Below are 19,212 nucleotides of genomic sequence, written 5' to 3'. Positions count from 1 at the left end.
TCTTGTTTTATTGTATGACTCAGTCTTAAAGGAATTACCACAGTGAAAGGTGTAAAGAAAATAAAGGAAGAACCAACCACTTTATAGGAGCATGAGAATTTCAGATAAATCCCCTCAGGAAAGCTGAACTAAAAAATTACTCTAGTTTTTTTTATTTCAAGGGCTTGTCAATACTTGAAAAGTATTCCAGAAAAAATGTCATTATTCAGTATTATGTCTTATGCCCAGAAACAGTTTTGTACATTAATGGTACTTTCATTACTGGTAATTATTCCCTGCATTTGAAGCCAGAAGTGGGAGGATTACAAGTTTCTAAACCATATCAGGTTTTGCTAACTGATAGTGGTACCTGTCCAGTAAATGATATTGCTTTTTGGCTATTTGGATTGTCTATCAGAGCACATTTATATCATCTACTGGGTCAAAGTTAGCCTGACCAAATGGCTACTTGATTTTAAATTAATGTTTTTGTACACCACTCAGAACTATCTTTCCCATCTGCCATCAGCTGCAAATTTCACATACCTGTGTGTGAGATCATATTTCTTACCCATGAGGATTCACACCATTATTTTGAGACTCAGACTGCATTTACTTTCGCTGCAGAAATCTTGTAAACATACTGCTACTCTAATAAGAAGAATAACAAAAAATCATTATTTCTTAATGTAGTTGTGAATAAAATGTATGAGCAGAGACTTTTCAAAGGACAGATGGAGACTATAATTTTAATATCAACAACAATTCTATAACTAGTTTCTCACAATAGCATGTAACTACCATCAAGCAGGAGCACAAAAGCCCCATTAAGTTCAATCCACTGCTTAGAATGGATAACAGGAATAAAAAGAGGCTAAAAGCATTAAGATTTAAGCATTAGTATTAGCATTTAGCATTAAAGCATTACCATTTAAGCATTATTCTTTAAAAGAAAGAAAATAAAATTATTGTATTAATACCTGGAATTGTTTTTAATTTTTATTTAAAAAGCTAGTAGAGTAATTACAATGTCTGATCAGAAGCAAGGATATGTCTCTTCAACACAGTGCTATCAAGTCATTTGCTACCTGCCATTCTCAAAGATTTGTTCTTAAAGGAACACTGCCAAACTTTCAGTGAAATAAATACACCACTGAAAAATTCACCACAGGCAAACAGAAAGAACTCTAGTTTCTGAATATATACTTGAATTAGAGCTCAAACACATTGGCCAGACTTTTGCTTTCTTGTTGTCTTGAGATGCTGTAAATTAGAGTACCATGGCTTAATAGATGCCACTGGCATGTGCACCTTGTTTGCGTATGGTATGTTCTCTATCCTTTAACATACGCTATCTGACTGAAGGCTACGTTTTTGTTGCAAGTAAAAGCTCTACATTTTACTAAATAATTTAAGATTATGAGAGAGCATCACTACACTATTTTGCTACAGAACTCATGCTGTTTTTGCACAATTTCCTTTTATAATCATTTTCATGGCTGCAAGGGGTTTTTCCCTCATTGTCCAGAATGCAAACAGAATCAAACTAGGGGTGTCAATACTGAACACTTCAGAGAGGTACATGTAATAATATGGATGTTTTACACTAACAATTCCACTACACCTTGTGCTTACTTCTGCTTTATGGAAGACTGAGAACACACCAGCCAGCTTAGCACCTTATGGTAGGCATGTTCTTCGAACTCAGCGCATCAGGAGCAAAGTTACTTTGGACAGTTCATCAGTCTCATATTTCTCATATTGAATACTTGCCTGATTCACATCACTTTGTAGTACCAGACAAAGATTACAAATACATTAATAAAAATACGTGAAATAAATAGTGCTAGTTTTTGACTGCATCTGGTAAGTGGCTGATAATTTTAGATTGCAGCTCTTCAGCAGCTCTCCAGTTTGAAAAGGAGAAAGTAATACTATTCAATTGCTTAATGGGGTACTTCAGATATGAGCCATGAGCACAGATGACTTCTTAAATTCCAGTGTTGTTCTATAAAAAAAGGGATACTTACGCTTGTATCTTATTTATTAATCATCCTGTTTATATCTTATTCATTAGGGAGAATAATTGAAGCTCTCAAAAATCCATAACTATTGTTGCTGTACTACTGTTGATGTAATTTAGTGTTTATTTCAAGAAGAAATAAGTCTTGTCAATACTAAGGGCTTTTAAAATGCTCAGTGTGGATTTATTCTGGGCAGACTTCCTACTTTATAAAACTTCTGTCTTAATGAATCAATTTACTACCATTTTTTCCTCAGTATTTAAGAATGGTTATTTTCAGTGCTATACAGCTTCAATTTATGGTCGTTAAGAGGAAGTGACTGCTTCTTGAGCTGAGTTGAAAATGGAACTGGAAAGAGAGACAAATCTAAGGATGATCTATGGATCAGCTGAAGAACAGAACCCTCCCTAAGGGGCAGACTGGTATAGACAGTTTATTAATGGAAGTAGAGGAGAATTCTGAGCTGAGGTTGTTTAGCTGCATACTTATGAGCCCTCCTATTGCTATTGTTATCCATACACTTTGCAGATGCTGATTAAACTTTGTAACCTGAAATTAAATTATCACTATTTCGGTGAACTAGTTTTCTGCCAGATTAGGCAGCTGAAAAGTTGAAATCAGCCTGTAGAGGAATATAACAAGCATTAGAGTTGGTGTAAGGTAAGCAGTGAAACATGAGGCAAGAACTCAGGGGACAAAAGAGCAGGGAAAAGGACACTGCCATTTTGGAAAGCGGCAAGCTGTTAGATCTGACTAAATCATCACACTTAACTATATCCTAATTTCTCCTGTGGAAAAAACCAACTTTTGAATCATGCCCCATAGCATTCCACAAAAACTGGCAAATTACTTCTACCTGGTGGATATATTTATAGTACTCATAGTTTCTAGCTTGTACATGCTCTTTTAATGAAATGAAACACTAGATGTAGGTCTTTAGAACAGAGATATAAACATGCTAGCAATATTCCAAGAGAAAGAGGAAAAACACACTGGCTTAATTTTAGGACCTGAAAGTTCTTACAGTAGCTTATTTATTTTTATGACTTAAACAAGATCAGCAAAGCAAGAGAAGCATTCATGGCAAAGTGACTATACTACAATAAAACGTTCCAGTGTTCTAACCCTGTTATGACTCCTCCTTATATTAGCTTGTGGGTTTTTATCTGTAATGCAGCATTGTAATCTACCCAAAGGCTCATGTGCCACAGGTGTTTATTTCCACATGACTATTGAGAATGGGACTGCACCTTGGGCTGGGCACTATGTCAAATCCTTGTTCTAGGCCACTAGAACAAAAAGCTTTCTGGATTCTAAGAAAATACACAGTAGTCTTAATGTTTCTGAAAGAGACATGGCAAGAGTTAAGGTAACTGTGTGAACTTAACCACAATCTATTAAAAAGAGGCATGTATATCTAGGAAGTATTGCTGAAAGGTAGGTTGTAAGACAACACAAAGCAGACAGCAATGACACTATGACACTTCTGTGGAAGCAGCTGCTTCTCCTAGCAAGAATCTGCAGTGAGTTAAGATATGCGAAAGCAACCATGCCTCATTTAGCTCCACCATTCACAAAATTATTTACTTTAATTATTTAACTGGTTACACCTGTAGAAATAGATAGACACATAGATAAGGATATTTATTTTGCAAACTCGGTGCTATGGATTGCTTGGGACAGTACTCTGTGCAAAAAGTGGTTACAAGTGGCTGTAGTTCCTGCTGACAGGGGATGAGGGTGTCAGATTTGTTCAGAATGGTGCGCACACCAAAGAAAAAATTTTGGCTTTAAATAAAAAACCTCACATTCAGGAAGAAGTTAACATATTAATCAGTAGTATTAACCATTTCAGTTAATGAATAAAAAGAACCTCCCTGTTCCTTATCTCTCAGCTCAAGCTTTAGGCACAAATATTTGTCGGGACAATTCTTTCATCTTATTTTAAGGTTGTCAGACAAAGGATTCACTAGTTCCACGCCCAAGTCTGAGCTACTTCTGACATGTTTTAGCAAGACTGACGGACCCTCCTCGTCTTCCAGCCCCTGGAGGCCTGGCAACTTCTCAGCTACAAAGCTTTACTGTGTGTAGTTGCGTATTATGTGCAGATCCGGTTGAAAACAATTGAAGACTTTCCACTGGGTGAAAAGCACCGACGTGTCTACTGACACTTGTACCGTTCACGAAATCTCTGTGCCTTTCACGAGAAAAATAAACTGCAAGAAGACAGCCTGAGTCATATTTCCAGGTGTCTAAAAACTGGAAGATCTAAAGCGTTCTTTAGAGATGGCTTGTCTTCAAAGTTTAAAAAGGTGCAAGGTTGCTGGCAAACATATTTTAACCCATGGAAAGGTCTCAATTAAGATAATGTTGAACGGAAGCTACCAAACTAAGGCACAATACAGGTTACTGCAAATGCTCTAAGGATATATTTAGAGTTTTGAGCAATCACAGAAATGTTTTATTCTGCATCTTAAAAAAAAAAAAAAAAAAGAGAGAGAAATTGTGGTAATAGTTGACTTAAAATCTGAAAAAAGAAACAATTTAAAGTTCTTCACTTCTACAAATCACTCACAGCTATAACTAAAAACTGTACATATTTTATAGTGGAAATGACCTGTAACTTTTAGGCACTTTTAAGAAAATCTTTTGTAGAAATGCTAGCTTTTTTACCAACACAAGCAAAGATGGACCTTCAAATCCATTAATTTTTTTTTTCTAAATGATGTTATACAAAACTACAGCAAACCCCTTATTCTTCTACTATAGTACAAATGGTGCTACTGTGAAATGAGCTCTATACCTGACTTATTCTGTATGACTAATTATCTTCAAACTTGATGTTAATAGGAAAATCTGGATATGGAAATCTCTGCACATGTAATGGAACATGATATTATCTTAGCATTTTAGCTTCCCAAAGATGTATTATACTAAATAAGGATTTTTGATTGCCAGAAATGAAGAATGGTGAAAGCATGTGAGGAGGTGCTCAAAAAACACCATTCAGGCGTCTCTGCAGCATGACACTGTGTAGAATCCCAGCAAAGTTAGTTGCATAGGTATTGTTTCTCTAATATATTTAAATATAGGCCAGACAGAGTTAGTATTTTGGGAAAAAAAAAAAAAAAGCTCTAGAGACCTATCATCCTATTAAAAGAAATTATGTGGTGATTTAATAATCTAAAGAAGTTTTTCTTTTGACAATGGGCTGTTGTGATATGTTAATAGGTGTCTGAGAATATATAAATGGTTATTAAAACTCACTTAGCTCTGTGCCGACATTAAGGCCAGTGTTAAACTCCAAGGATTTAGTGTGAAACATGACTTTGACCTAGATTGTGCAACAAGGTTGTCACCATAACTAAGTCTCTGAAACATGATCATGTGTGAAAAAGGGCACTTCTAGGTTTATGAAACACAGAGAAGAGGTACAGGGCTGCACTCGTGCCTGGGCTCTTGTGGACCCCTGGCTCTTGTGGACCCCTGGACCATTAACCTCAATTTTATTTTTTTAAAAATAAATATGGGACATTACATTTCTATTCCTTGGGAGCAATCATTTTCTCCTTTCCCAAAAATCAGTGTTTAAAAATCTCTTTTGTTAAGAAAAAAACTTAACCAGTCAGATGATAGCAGAAGTGTAGCTGTAAGGGAACAGGGGGCAGGCAAGTCAATAAGCAGGATAGACACTGAACACATATAAGTTCCTTTACCAGGTTAAGTATAGATGGCCTGGCCACTTTGATCAACAGCAGGAAAATTTTGTCCCAAATTGATGGTATGTGACATATGACACCATGATTCCTTTGTCATCTCTACATACAATCCCTCCCTAATGCCAAGAGAATCTCAGTGGTTTTAGGTTCATGGTGTTCGCCTTCAATCTCATGGCTCTTTGTTGATGTTCAGCCATAATCACAAGATTTGTCTCTGTGTCCCAACTCTGGAGGTACAGGGGATGGCAGCAGGTGTTACTGCCACCTATCAATACTTCATTATAGTATTAATACATATTACATAAACACAGTAGTACATGTTATGTAGATATTAAAATTACATAGATTAAGATGATACAATGCTACATGTTTTACCAGCAAACATGTACACAATGTCCACAAAAGTAAAAAGTGCCCTGAAAAAACCAAAGCATGGGCAGTCCTCTATCAAGCTGGAGAGACCCAGGGCCTTCAAAAGTTCACAGCTGCCACAATGCCACTTCCCACATGTGCAAAGCAGAAAACCCATAAATATAGTATTTGTAGCATTTTTTGTTCTTGAATTTGTTCTTGAAGATGTTTATACTTCTCTACTTCTCCCACAGCAGCCACTTGTAATGATGTTTCAATACTTCTGTATTTCTGGTGGATGCCTGGTTCTCTTTTACAAATACCCGGGCCAGTTTGTATAACTAATTGTTTTGCTCTTTTGTGTTTGGTTCCTGGAACACTCTCCAGTCTTTCTTTGTAGCATCATTTGATCACATTTCACACAATCGCCTGTGCCTTTTGATTCCTTTGCCTTCCACAGCACAACACTACCGGATGATAAGGGAATTATTTGTTTAAATAAAAAGGTTAAATTGCGACGGAAGGCGCACGGCAGGGAGATGCAGGCAAAGCCGGCCCGGCAGCACCGCCACGGCCTGCGCGGCCGCTGCGCAGCAGGCCCGGCGCGGCCGCGGCCGGGTCACCTCACTCTGCCGCGCGGCCCACGGGACCCCGCGATCCCACACTCGCTCCCTCGGGGTCCGGAGCCCGCCCCGGCATCCCCGGCGTGAGGCGGGCCCATGCGGGGAGGAGGCGGTGCCGCGGGGCCCAGCCAGGGGCGAGGAGGAAGCGAACGCTGTGGCAGCAGCGGGTGGTGGTTGGCCGGAGCTGCCTCGCCTGAAAGAGCTGCCGAGCGGGGAGGGAGCCGCGGGCTGATACCGCTGCGGCCCCGGCGGGGTGGTGCTGGCAGGGGGGCACGGACTGAGCCCGTCCTGGGAGCATGCGGCGGCGGGAGGAGGAGGAGTAAAGAGCCGTGGCAGCGCCTCCGCTGAGAGCGGACTCCGGGAGGAAGATGGAGCCCTTTCCCAGCGGTGAGTACCCGGGCGGCCGTCGGAACCCGGGACGGGGCCGCGGGGCCTCCCGGCGGAGCCGCGTCCTGCGGGAGCTGCTTGCCCGGAGGAAAACGAGAGGCTTCGTAGTGTTGCTGCTCTCGTGGTCCGCGGCTTGAAAATTGTCTCAGGTTAATTAGGAATAGGTGTCTTGAACGACAGAGGTGAGAGGCGCTCCCTCGCTTTTTCGGCGCTGTTGCGCTTCTCACTGCCCGGTCTCACTGACACCGGGAAGCCGGGGCCACTTGCGCACCAGATGTACACTCGCCGTGTGTGGCACCAGCGAAGGAACCTTATAGGTGTCTGGAGTTCCCAAGCCATCATGATTCTGATGGGAAGTAGGAAGCAGACCCGCTGTTCATGGCGTTTTCCTGATCGGGGCATTCGCACCAGAACGTCCACCCCCCGAGCAGAAGGAGAAATAAAATACAGAAGTATAAGTGGTGTACGAAATAGTGTTTCAGGGTGTTCCTGAAACCCAGAAAGCTTTCAGAGCTGCCCATGCATTGGCAGAAGTGCTTGAAATTCCGACGTGGTTGCATATGCTCAGAGATAAGCATTCGGGAGCGTTTGCTGGCATCGTGATACGGCAGTGTGTGTGCATGCTGTGCTTGTGTCTGAAATGAAGCCATGAAAAGTCCGTGTTGCTTCTGCCTCTACTAATAGTAACATATTCTACCCGTCCAGGGCAGAGGAGGAAATGAAGCTCTCAGATCAAACTGAAACTGAAGTGTGTTTGGTTAGATTCACAACCATGGCCAAATATGGAATTCATGGGTAAAACAACAGCCTTCCTGCTGAAAACGCAGCACTTTTGTTACAGGTGGGATTTGGTCTGTTAAATGATAAGCACGTTGGATAGCCATCGCTAAAGTACCATGCATTGTATTTAAAAAAAAACCCTATGCACCAAAAAATAAATTTTCTGTCTCATGGCAAGGGGTTTGGCACTAAATGATCTCTAAGGTTCCTTCTATTCCATTCTATGGTTCTATGAACCATGTTGTGAATCTATATCTTCATTGCCTTGCATTTCCCTGTTTTCAAACACATGAAATATCCCCTATCCTTTGATGCTGCTGTTTAGAATGTGAAAGAAGCTGAAGGTCATGAGCTCTGGGCATATTTTGGTGGCATTACTAGCAAGAGAGGTCTTTTCCCTCTTTTTTTTTTTTTCTTTTTTTTTTCTTTTTCCTCTTTGTATTGTCATGCTGAAATTACAGTTTGTACAAGCAGTTGATGTTCAGGTTCTCTAGTTAATCCTGGCCTTAGTATAAGGTCTTTCAACTACAGCCTATTTCAGTTACAGGATTGTATTCTGCATTCTTGTATGCATCATAAAAAGAGCTTGTCTTTAAGAGTAATGCAGTTTGGGGGAGAATTTTATTTCTAAGTAATCTTGCTAAGGCCATTCCTTTTGAAAGAGATGAAGTGTTGTTTTAAAGGTCCGTTTGACATAATGCTATTGCTGCACTGTGCAACAAAATGTTTTAAAAATTCTGCTCCATGCAACTGGAAGAAATGGACGTGTGGGCTTTAGCACGTAGCTTAAGGTACTGAGAAGTAGTATTCATGCACTGAGCTTCCTAATTTTGTTCCCTGAAATGAAAATCCTGCAGATAGTGTAAGACTGGAAGAAAATTTGGAGCAGAAGTTGGTCAATAAGTTTTTTTCTGAAAGCTAGCTCTGCTGTAATGGACACCACAGAGAATATACAAATACTAGAGCAAAAATGTTACTCCTTGTTTCTGGTGATCTTGAGGCATGTTTGGTGCTCAATAGCACCTTCAAAAATCTGAAGAGGGTGCTTACATTATTGGCTTTTTGAATAGAATTTTCATTTTCATGCCTGGTGATCTGGAACCTTTTGTGTGTATCATATTTTTCAAATAAACTGGATTTTTGTTTTGTCTTATACAATACTTACGAGTTCTGTTTGTGAGTCTGTGTTGACTTCCTGTGCAAAGTGCTGTTTAAATTGAGAAGAAACCATGCCTATCACAGGAAGCTTACAATATTATACTTTTAGATCTTTCAGTTCTTTAGGTTTTTACCCTTGTAAAATATGGGGAAGAGGGAACAGACTGGATCCTAAGATTTTGCAAAAGCATTTTAGTTGGATTCAGAACTTTGATACCCATTGGGCAAACTAGCAATGAGAAAATTTCTTGTTTTTCTTTATGGAAGTAGAGCTGTGTCAGAATGAATATGTGTCTTAAAATAGACTTTAAGGCAGCAAGTGTACTAAAGTGGATATAAATTCCAGCTTTTCTAGTTCAGTATTGGGTTGGATTTTTCTTTTCTTAAATTAAAGAAAAAACACAGCCATAATGCCTTTCAAAAGTCAAAGAAACCCTTATCCTAGTGGGTATCCTGAACTCCTTACTGTTTGAATAGCTTCTCCAGTGGAAGTGCTCAGATAAACTAAATAAACTTAATATTTAAATTTTTTTTTAATTTTTTTTTTTTTACTTCTTCCCTCATCTCTGCACTGGAAACTTAGTTTTGGACCTCTCTGGAGATATCTAGGCTGTGTCTTCCTCCCTGCCTAGGAATTTGGGTGGAGATGATGTATGAGGTCTGTAGCTCTGGAAGAACAGTTAATTGCATATTTATTTTTAGTGCCTGGAATAGCTGAGTTAATCATAGAATATCTCAAGCTGGAAGGGAACTATAATGATGATTAAGTGCAACTCCCTGATCCTCTCAGGACTACCTAAAACTAAACCATATAACTAAGAGTGGCATCTAGACATTCTGTGATCTCTGGCAGGCTTAATGCCATAACGCCATCCCTGTTCCAGTGACCAACCACTCTCTCAGTGAAGAACATTTTCCTGATGTCCCATCTTCACTGCTCCTTGAAAGCATGAATGCTATAAAGTAGTAAATGTTCTAGAAATGGTTACTGATAGGATTTTTTTTAAGATGGATTTCTCTGTTTTGCATGACTGTTCTTATTTTGAGATTTTCCCCAAGAATGAATAATCAAATTTTAATTAAAAGTTCATGGAAGTCTTCCTTATTTGTTGCTCAGAATTTTTTCCCCCAAAGATGTATGGTCTCCCATTCCTTTGAATTCTGCTCTGAATCAATGAGGCAAATTTATTTATGTTGACTAGTCATTTGTTAACTAAACAGTTTCACTAAAATTTAAAGAAACAAAAATACAAGTGAAAGAAGTGAAATACAAATTAAAGGGAATATGTAAGGTAATTTTGGACCCCTTTATCTTGGACATCAATACAAATTATTTTGCAAGTCTTTTGCTTTTTTTTAGATTGTATGTGTTTCTGAAAGGTCATTTCGTCATTTCCTGTTTAATACATTAAATATGTCACTTCTCTACTTGGCGCAGAAAAGAGGTAGAAGTGAGCTATTACAGAGTTTCTCATTTAAGACAGGTGACATGCATGAACTTGCAACTGCAGATGGGATAACTTGTGAGGACCTGAAGTGCAAATAACATGCACTTTCACTGACATTCCTGAATTATTTTTATCCTCCTCATACACAACAGATGCAATTTTTTATATTAATTACGTGACTAAATTGATGAACAAAATAAAAATACTATCTTGGGAAGAAGTGGAGGGTTTTTGGAAAGGAGAAATAAAACAAATTAGGTAATGTTCTTTACAAAATGAAAATGTTATTTGCAATGTCTAGTTATTTCAGGTAGTTCCTGTCAATTCTAAAATATTTTTGTTCTTTGTATTAATTCTGTTCAGTACAGAAGTATATTGGAGGTTGCAGGAGCATGTACCTGTGTGCATAGCTTTAATTCTATTGGGGACAGCAGGCGTAGCCTTGACTGCCAATGTTTTACAATGTTGAGTCATGGAGCAGAAGGGTTCCTGTTTGTCTTAAACTGTTACTAGGTCCTAAACAACAGATTGAGTAATTTTTTTTTGGTACAGTGGTAGATAGAAAACATCAAAGAGGTCTGTTCTTTAGGTCTTTTTTTCTGTCTTGTGTTTTGCCTATCCCATCAATTATTACTGGAAAAAAATACTGATTTAATCTGTTCCTGAGTGTGAGTTTTACGTTGTCCAAGTGCATTGTGCTGGGTCGTTGTTTTCCACAAAGCCATGCTGTAATATCTGTGCTTTGTGTTCCTGTGTCAGCTCAGCTGAACAGGAACCTGTTCTTTCAAAGTATTGGGTATGTGTTTGCTTTTACTGCTTTGCTGTGAACTCCTTGCCAAGCAATAGGTGTTCAGAAGGGGAATTCAGTAACTTAAAGAATGTCTGAAGATGAGAGTATAGGTGCTCACTATTGATAATTTCTTAGTATTTTTCCACTAAGCTGTTGGTCTTCCACTTGCAGAATGAAACCATGGAGTATCTGTGTGTTTAATTCATAAGTAAAAGACAATGAAAGCTTATGCTGACCTCAGTATCTACCTGTAAAAGTATTTCAGGACCGTCTTGTCATCTTTTTTGGAAAGATGATGTAAAGTTGAGCAACCATGTTTAGAAAAAAGTCTCTCTCTTTCTCCCTCTCATGTGGATTAACATTTAAAAGATGTCTCTTTTGCCAAGCAAAAGTGAAAACAAGTTCTGCCAACAAAACATTGTTGGGGCTATGTGAAGGTGTGGTGCATTAAGCCCTGAAACGACTGCCATAAAAATAGTAGAAACAAATAAAAGCAAGGATAAAACTACCTCTGTTCCACTAGTCAGAATACTTTTTCATATTAGACAGGCACTGGTGTAACCATTACATACAAAGAAGCTGAATTTTATTTATTTAATGCATCCTCTGATTAAAGTAGTGATGAATTCAGAGAATTCAAGTTTTCCATCCTTTACTCAGGGATTTAAGAAAGTTTAGTGAATTTCCAGTTCTCCTGCACAGTATTTTTTTCCATTAAGTACAAAAGCAAAGATTGTGTAGAAGAGCAAAAACATTAAGATTTCTTTATGATTGGGAGCAGTATTATTCCTTTGTCTATCATATATATGGCAGCTGTTGCTTAGACTTCTGTCCAACAGTGCCTTAAAATAAGATCATATTAACTTTTAAAATAAACCAGGATCTCGTGTGATCTGGGTTTTAATTGCCTCAATGTATTTTAAAACACAACCTTTTGAAGTTGTGTTTTGACTACTTATGATACTGCTTTAAATAGTGGAAGTATATTAAGGTTAAATGGTAATAATCACAAAAAGATTGTGTACCTTCTTGCACACAAAAGATGGATATTCCTGAAGGAAATTTGGAGTAAGGAGGGGAGGGAACCTGTCTGGAAAACTCATCCGGTTGATCAAAGAGATAGAAATTTCAGGGTAATACGGTGTGTTGGATTCTGCGCAATTTGTATCCCTAGGGCACAGCTGATCCTTTATTGCTTCATGAGTGTTGTCTCAAAATAGATGTTCAAGGAAGACCTCAGAGCCCAGCCTTTCTTCTGGATTATTCAGGGCATGCAGTAGTCTGTTGAAGCAGGGGTCTTTGCTGCATCAGGTGGAAAGTGAAGAAGTGGAATTCTGATTCCACTGAAACACGAGATGCTTTCAGTCAGCGCTTTTGTTGGTGTGGAAATAAAGTGAGTTTTGATTTTGAGATCTGTTTTTTATTCCAATCAAAACTCCCACGAAGATGTTTGGAGGAGTGTTTCAGTGTGCTTTACTGAGCATAATTGTGTGTAGAGAGCTTTCCTTCGTCAGATGTAATCTCTGACATTGAAGGAATATATTCTGTTAACTGGAGTTCTTGTGTAACAATATTTCTACCACAGTGCCATTGACTTTTATGGAGAATTGATTGTGTTCAAAACTAAGAATATGCCTAATTCTCCTACTGTTCTAGGGCCTAATAGTGATTTTTATTTAAGCCTTTCTTTTGTATAGAAACTGACAGTTTCTTCAGTAATAGTGAGCTGGTAGCACATTAGTAGAACCACTTGTACTATTTTTCCTACATGAAAAACAGAAGTTGTGGACTTCAGCAAGACTTGTGTTAGTGGAAGACCAAAATGCTTTGATGTGCTTTAGAGGCCTCATACTTCTGACCTGTAAACCATTAGAAGAGAACAACAAAGAGTGGTTTTTAGAAAATGGAGCTATGAATACAACATGTATAAACTCAGTTGCTGTCAAAACCTGTTTTTTATAATTGATGGAGATATTAATGAGGCTTTTGTGTCTCTTTTGAAACAAAGGTATAATCATAATTGTGAATCATTGAATGATTTAGTTTGCAAAGGACCTTCTGAAAAGTGTCTGGTATATGAACTGCCCACACTCCCCCATGGTGATGGTTGTTACAATGATAGTTTCAAAGCTGATATATGATACCTGGGTGGGGTTTTGGAGCAATCAGTATGTCTTAAATTTGGGATTCAGGACCTTTTCATTAGATCCCTGTGGTTAAACGTTTTAGGTGATTTTAATTTAATTTAAATTTCATTTTAATTTCAGTGTGTCTTAAAATACCAGGCAGACACTCTGCCACTTCTTTCTTTGTCAATACCCTTTGTCTCATTGCATGATGAGGCAGAGAAAAACATAGATAGATGTATTTTTGCTCCGTTAAGAGGATACAAAACTTACTGTGTTGGGAGTCATAGGCCATAACTTCTAGCCATTTGCTTTCTGTGAACTGGACTAATTCTAGGAAGCTCACCAGTTACGGAGCAGTGCACACATAATGTATGCTCTGCAGATGGTTTGGTATGGTTGGAGTTGTCAAGTGGGTATTATGTAACAGCTGTAATCCAGAAGGCATATTGGATTACCCCTGTAGAGAGTGTTCAAGACAAGAGGATATGATTCTGTTAATTTATTGCTAAAAGCACACAAGAGAATGAAAAGATTAGGCAAGCGTCAGTTTGTATATAGTCTGTCAGGTGCTATACCTAGCTGTTAGATGTTTCAGAAAACTCTCAATTTTTTTTTTTTTTTTTTCTTCAGAACAACTGGTACCAGCAGAGAGATGTTTTGTATTCTCAGTGGTAATGAACGAGGTATTTATCAGACACGAAATTAATGGACAGAAATTAATTAATGTTGTGAAGAAGACAGTCACTAGTTCTGAATATGGGAGTTGAGTAGCTCAAGAAATCTGAGACACAACTTTCTGTGTGCCTCTTAAGATTCAGGACCTTTTCATTACATCCCTGTGGTTAAACGCTTTATGTGATTTTAATTGCAAAACACTCCTTTTGCAATTACTCCTTTGGTAAGACTGGAAGCAGGAAACTAAAACAACCATATTCTTTAATTAAAGCCAGAAGCTTCTTTCCTATCCCATTTTTTGTTCAACTGGTGGCTGATGATTGAACACTGCCTCAACCTTATGATAGGTTTTCATTCTCAGTAGTATCCAAAGAGGAAAATGTAATTTAAAACTACGTCCTCTTTCCTTCCCTCCACTTCCCCTGCATTTTCTCATAGGAAACCTAACTGGTACCAGATTTAAACTTGAAAATATATGTTAAATATATGTAAATTTAATATATATCTGTTGGATATCAAAATCCAGACTAACCCTGCTTTGGTTAGCCTTAAGTTCTCCTCTTGATTCCTCACAGCTCCTTATAGCTAGTGGATAACACCTGTCCATTAATTTGATGTCTGATAAATAATTAAGACAAAAATAAGTTACAAATTTTTGCCAGTTGTATACATGAAGTATTCAGTAAGTGATCTACTCACTTTTTCACATTCTATGATATTTTCTTTTTGTTGATAACATGGAAGTGAAGATTTGAAAAAAAGGCTCCATAGTAGCCTGGTTATTTGCATTTAAATCTAACTGGTAAATGGTGAAATATAATTGATCCATGTAGTTCTTCAGTCTGACATTCTGACAAACAAAATGGAATGGTACTTTGCTTAAAAATCAGGAAGAGACTTTCAGAGGACCTTTTACAAGCACCCAAGACTAATAAACACTGACTTCCTTGAAATTACACTCCTCACTCATGTTTCTTATGGCAACTTCAGATAAGAGAGGGTCTTAAAATACATAATCATGCATTGTTTTAATTTTCATTATACAGTGAATTGGCAGGGTTTTGTTCCGATCTATGTGTAGAAGTTTGTCATTGCATTATTTATCTCACATTCATTTTAAAAACCCACATAAACAACTAAACAGCAGAAGTGGACCTTGTAGTATAGCTTGCAGGGCAAGTGACCTTGTAAGGCTTTGAACTTGAATTCCCTTGTGTAGTTTGGAGTGGAAAGCAAAATTTGTCCTTCTTTGCAATAGAGGAAAATCTATTCATTTTCAAGTTAGGGGTTTTTTTTGAAAAAGAAGGGGGTTTTGTTTTTTGTTTTGTTTTGTTGGTTTTTTTTTTTCCCCAAAACCAGCATCTGTTTTGAAGACCTTTTGTCTGTCCAGTAGAAGTCATTATATATGTTTAACTATACAGATTCTTCTAAACCTCTACCAATTATTTGTATATTGAAATCAAACCCTTGCAGAGTGGCATATGAGCTTTAGGTCATGAGCTGATGTTAGGTACTGTCTGCCTTTTAAGAGTATTTATTAAAAAAGTATTTATTAAAGAGTATAAGAGTATTTATTGAAATCATACAAGAGTGATCATATCTGTTTGCATGTAGATATTGACATTACAAAAAACAGACCCTCTTTTGTTTTACTGCAGTCTATGTGCCTTTTTTTATTTCTTTTTTAATTTTTTTTAGTTGCATTCAGCATATAAAAGTATATATGTGTGTATATGTCCATTTTTGTCTATTAAAAACATGCAATGCATATGTAATCTTGCTGCATAGTGGGAATCAAGAGCTTGCTCTTTGCTTAGCTGTTGCTTGTTTTCTGTCTCTAAAAAGCAGGCAAATCCCATGGATGATTCAGATTCTCATAGCCATGCTTCATATTGCCTAATACTTCTTCATTGTTTGTTTCTTTTTTTGTTTTTTAATTGGATTATTTCCTTTTTTTTTTTTTTGAACTCAGTAATTTGAGAGACAAAAATGGTGACATCTATCTTGTAGCAGCCTAACCTTTCTTTTTCCCCAGAGATGTTGTTCTCCTGTTGTAAAGGTTCTTAAAGTAAGATTTAACACGTTTGAAATTACTGCAGGCATGAATGCTTTTGTTCCTAAATGCAAAGACTTGTGCTTTCTTGTAAGTGGCTGTATATTAACCCTTTACACTGACTGTACCAATAAGTAAAAAATCTGCTTAAATGTTCTTGTTGTAGGTAAACCCTGATAGGTAGCTAATTCCCAAGTAGCCACATGCTTAATTCCATGCAGCAGGGTGGGGGAAAGAATCACAAGGGTAAAAAAAGGAAATGAAAATATTTTGATAGGGAAAGCAAAATCTACGTACACACAAGCAAAGAGAAGCCCCAGCTCCAAAGCTGTAGTTGAAACCATGGTGAAATGAAGGCAAAGGTCTTTCCAGTAGGACTTGTGATTTCTGTGACATTCCAGTGGCTTGCTTTGTCTTTGTTAGCTGAGTAAAGGTTATAATCTTTTTCTTACTGCAGATAGATGCAGGTTTGAAATTACATGAATGGCATTGTGAACTGTCCTGCTTTAGTAAGAGTAAATAATTTTTCTGTGTAGAATTGAATTATTTTCTTGCTCAGAAGGAACTGACAATGTATGGAATGATTAGGGAGACATGGTAGAGAAGAAGGAAATCTTTAGTAAGAATCTTAGCATAACTAATATGTTTGTGGACATAGGCTTTGTTTGCTGAACAAGCTTGTTGGAAGAGATAAGCTTTTCTTCATTCCCTCCAAACAAGAATTTTAAATGGATAAGTTGGAGACAGCCCAGGGCGTAACAGTGCAGGAAGTAATTCGCGTTATAGAAGGAAGAGCTAAATTGATATGACAAGGAATAATAATCATAAACAAACAAGTTCTTGAAGCATGCTGAAAAGATTATAAAATTAAAAGGCAGCCTTGTGAAAAATCACTGCTTTCTTCATTTCAGTAACTTTTAATGTCTGATGTGATGTATCTGTTGATACTTACCCACAAGAAGAAATAGTGTAATGCAATATTTAAGTGTTAATACAGTGACGTTAATCAGTGCTTCTACAAGACACAATTTTGCAGAAAGTTTTGAAAATATGAAGATTTTTACTTGTTTTGCTCTTATGTTTTACTTACAAACTGTTCCACTAACAGTACATGAAGTACGGTATCTTTCAAAAATTAGATTTCCTAAGTAAATCTTCAGGTTTTTCGGGTTTTTTTTGCCTGTAAATGTGTGAACTCAAATTTGAGCATGTCTTCAGTTTAAGGAGTTTTGCTTGTCTCCTATGAGATCCATGCAGCCAATCTTCAGAGTTTTTATGTTGAGTTCTGGCTCCAGAAATGCTATGAGTAATTTGCTTTCATGAAGACTTTGAATAAATATAACTTTTTGCTTGATGTTCCTCCTCACACTTCCTTTTCTCTGTGGGAGGGAGGATAGGACTAGAAACATCACTGCTTGCCTGACCCCTGAAAGCTTGAGGTTTTAGTTAGGATTTTGGATAGGCTTCCTGATATACTCAGGCATTTGGCATGTGATCATCAACAGCCTGTGCCAGTACACTTATACGCTTTCTGTAAGTGAAATTCTTTGTCTCAAAGAGCAAGCAGGTGGCAACAGGGGTTATTTACTGATTATGCTGTAAAACAGCTGTCTGTAAGAAAAATTCAACAAAGCTGATATAACTTCTGTGGGGTGAGATTTTAGAAGAACAGAAAAGCAATTTTAGAAACTAATATTTGTTAGTTAAGTATTTTTTCCACTTTGCAGTTTTTTTTATTTATTTTATTGCTTCCTCCAAAATTTTGAGGCATTTCTTTTCAAGCTATGATCAGACAAGACATATACAGTGACAGAGCAGGGAGAGCTGGCAATTAGAAGAGCTAAGTGAGTCTTATATCTTTTCATGGAAACCAAGGTAAGGAAGCAGGTAGTTGAGAGTTTCTGACTGTCGCAAGGTTTCAGAATAAGGAACTACACTAATTCCTGTGTTAACTGCTCCTGGAAATAGGCGTACAGTCCTACAGTGAATCAGTGAATGTAGTGCTCAGGGGAGAAGTAGGAAGAGCTTGCTCATATTTTAAATTATGTAATCTTCTGCTCGGTAGCAGCAGCTGGGTGTCCAAACCTCTTATTATTAAAGGAGAAAAAGAGCAAAGAGGAGGATGGAAAACAAAACAGTGTCTGCATTATCCTGAACAGTGGTGTCTGGGAAAGGATGGTGGGGTGTGCTGAGGGGTGATGTACCTTCTGTTAGAGGAAGTGGTGAGTTGGGTGGGGGAGTAGGCCCAGTAATGTTCAGAGGGATGTTCTATCAGTTTTAGCAGCTAGAAATACAGTATGGCATCAGCAAGTAAATTGTGATGGTCTGCAAATTGTACAATTTACTTAATTGGATCAGATTTATAGAATTTATACGTAATATTAGAATTCCCCTTGCTAAGCAATTATTTATTGAATCATAGAATCATTTCATTTGGAAAAGACCTTTAGGATTACAACCGCTAACCTAACACTGGCAAGTCCACCACTAAACCATGTTCCTTATCGCCACATCCATGTGTCCTTACATACGTCCAAGGACGATAACTCCATCACTTCCCTGGCTAGCCTGTTCCAAAGCTTGATAACCCTTTTGGTGAAGAAATTTTTCCTAATATCCAATCTAAACCACGCTTGGTGAATTTGAGGCCATTTCCTCTTGTGTCTGTCATTTACTACCTGAGAGAAAAGACCAACACCCACCTGATTAACCACCTTTCTAGTAACTAAGTAACTTGGAAAGTTCCTGTCCTGCTTAACTGTGGTTTGTGTTTTGATGTGGTTTTTGTTTTTCTCCAGAATTTGTAGTTGAAATCTGGTGTAAAAATGGGAATTCTCTATATTGTGTGGGAGCTGGCATTAAAGTTAGGTAACTTAACTCAGCATTTTGGCTCTAAATTTTTCCTTGTTATTTCAAGTCACTTAGAAGTAGAGTAATTTACGCATGGATAGAGTAAACAAAAAAGAAATATCCTGAACCAGATTTAACCAAATAAGAATTAAATTTCTTGACAGAAGACATTAAATCTCTATACTGACCTTAGTTCCTTCATCATGAACATTCAGCAGTGGCTCTGAGAGTTGATGTGGTAATAAC

At 37.7% G+C, this 19,212-nt stretch overlaps 1 protein-coding gene across 2 annotated transcripts in view; it reads left to right on the top strand.

Moving 5' to 3' along the window:
* The first annotated feature begins 6,740 nt into the window (after window positions 1–6,740).
* Window positions 6,741–19,212, top strand: part of LOC121338542 (leucyl and cystinyl aminopeptidase) — a 52,662-nt gene continuing 40,190 nt past the window's right edge. Inside the window, exon 1 of one of the 2 annotated variants that reach the window (XM_041409632.1) lies at window positions 6,741–7,083. In XM_041409632.1, coding sequence (XP_041265566.1) covers window positions 7,065–7,083 — 19 coding nt within the window. In that variant the 5' untranslated portion in view covers window positions 6,741–7,064. The remainder of the gene's footprint in view (window positions 7,084–19,212) is intronic. The other variant, XM_041409634.1, reaches the window with a different exon arrangement.

The sequence above is a fragment of the Onychostruthus taczanowskii genome, unplaced genomic scaffold (assembly GCF_017590055.1).
Source record: "Onychostruthus taczanowskii isolate IOZ18803 unplaced genomic scaffold, ASM1759005v1 scaffold302, whole genome shotgun sequence".
Lineage (NCBI taxonomy): Eukaryota > Metazoa > Chordata > Aves > Passeriformes > Passeridae > Onychostruthus > Onychostruthus taczanowskii.
The sequence above is the reverse complement of the archived record's forward strand: the minus strand, read 5'-3'. Positions and strand labels throughout refer to the sequence as shown.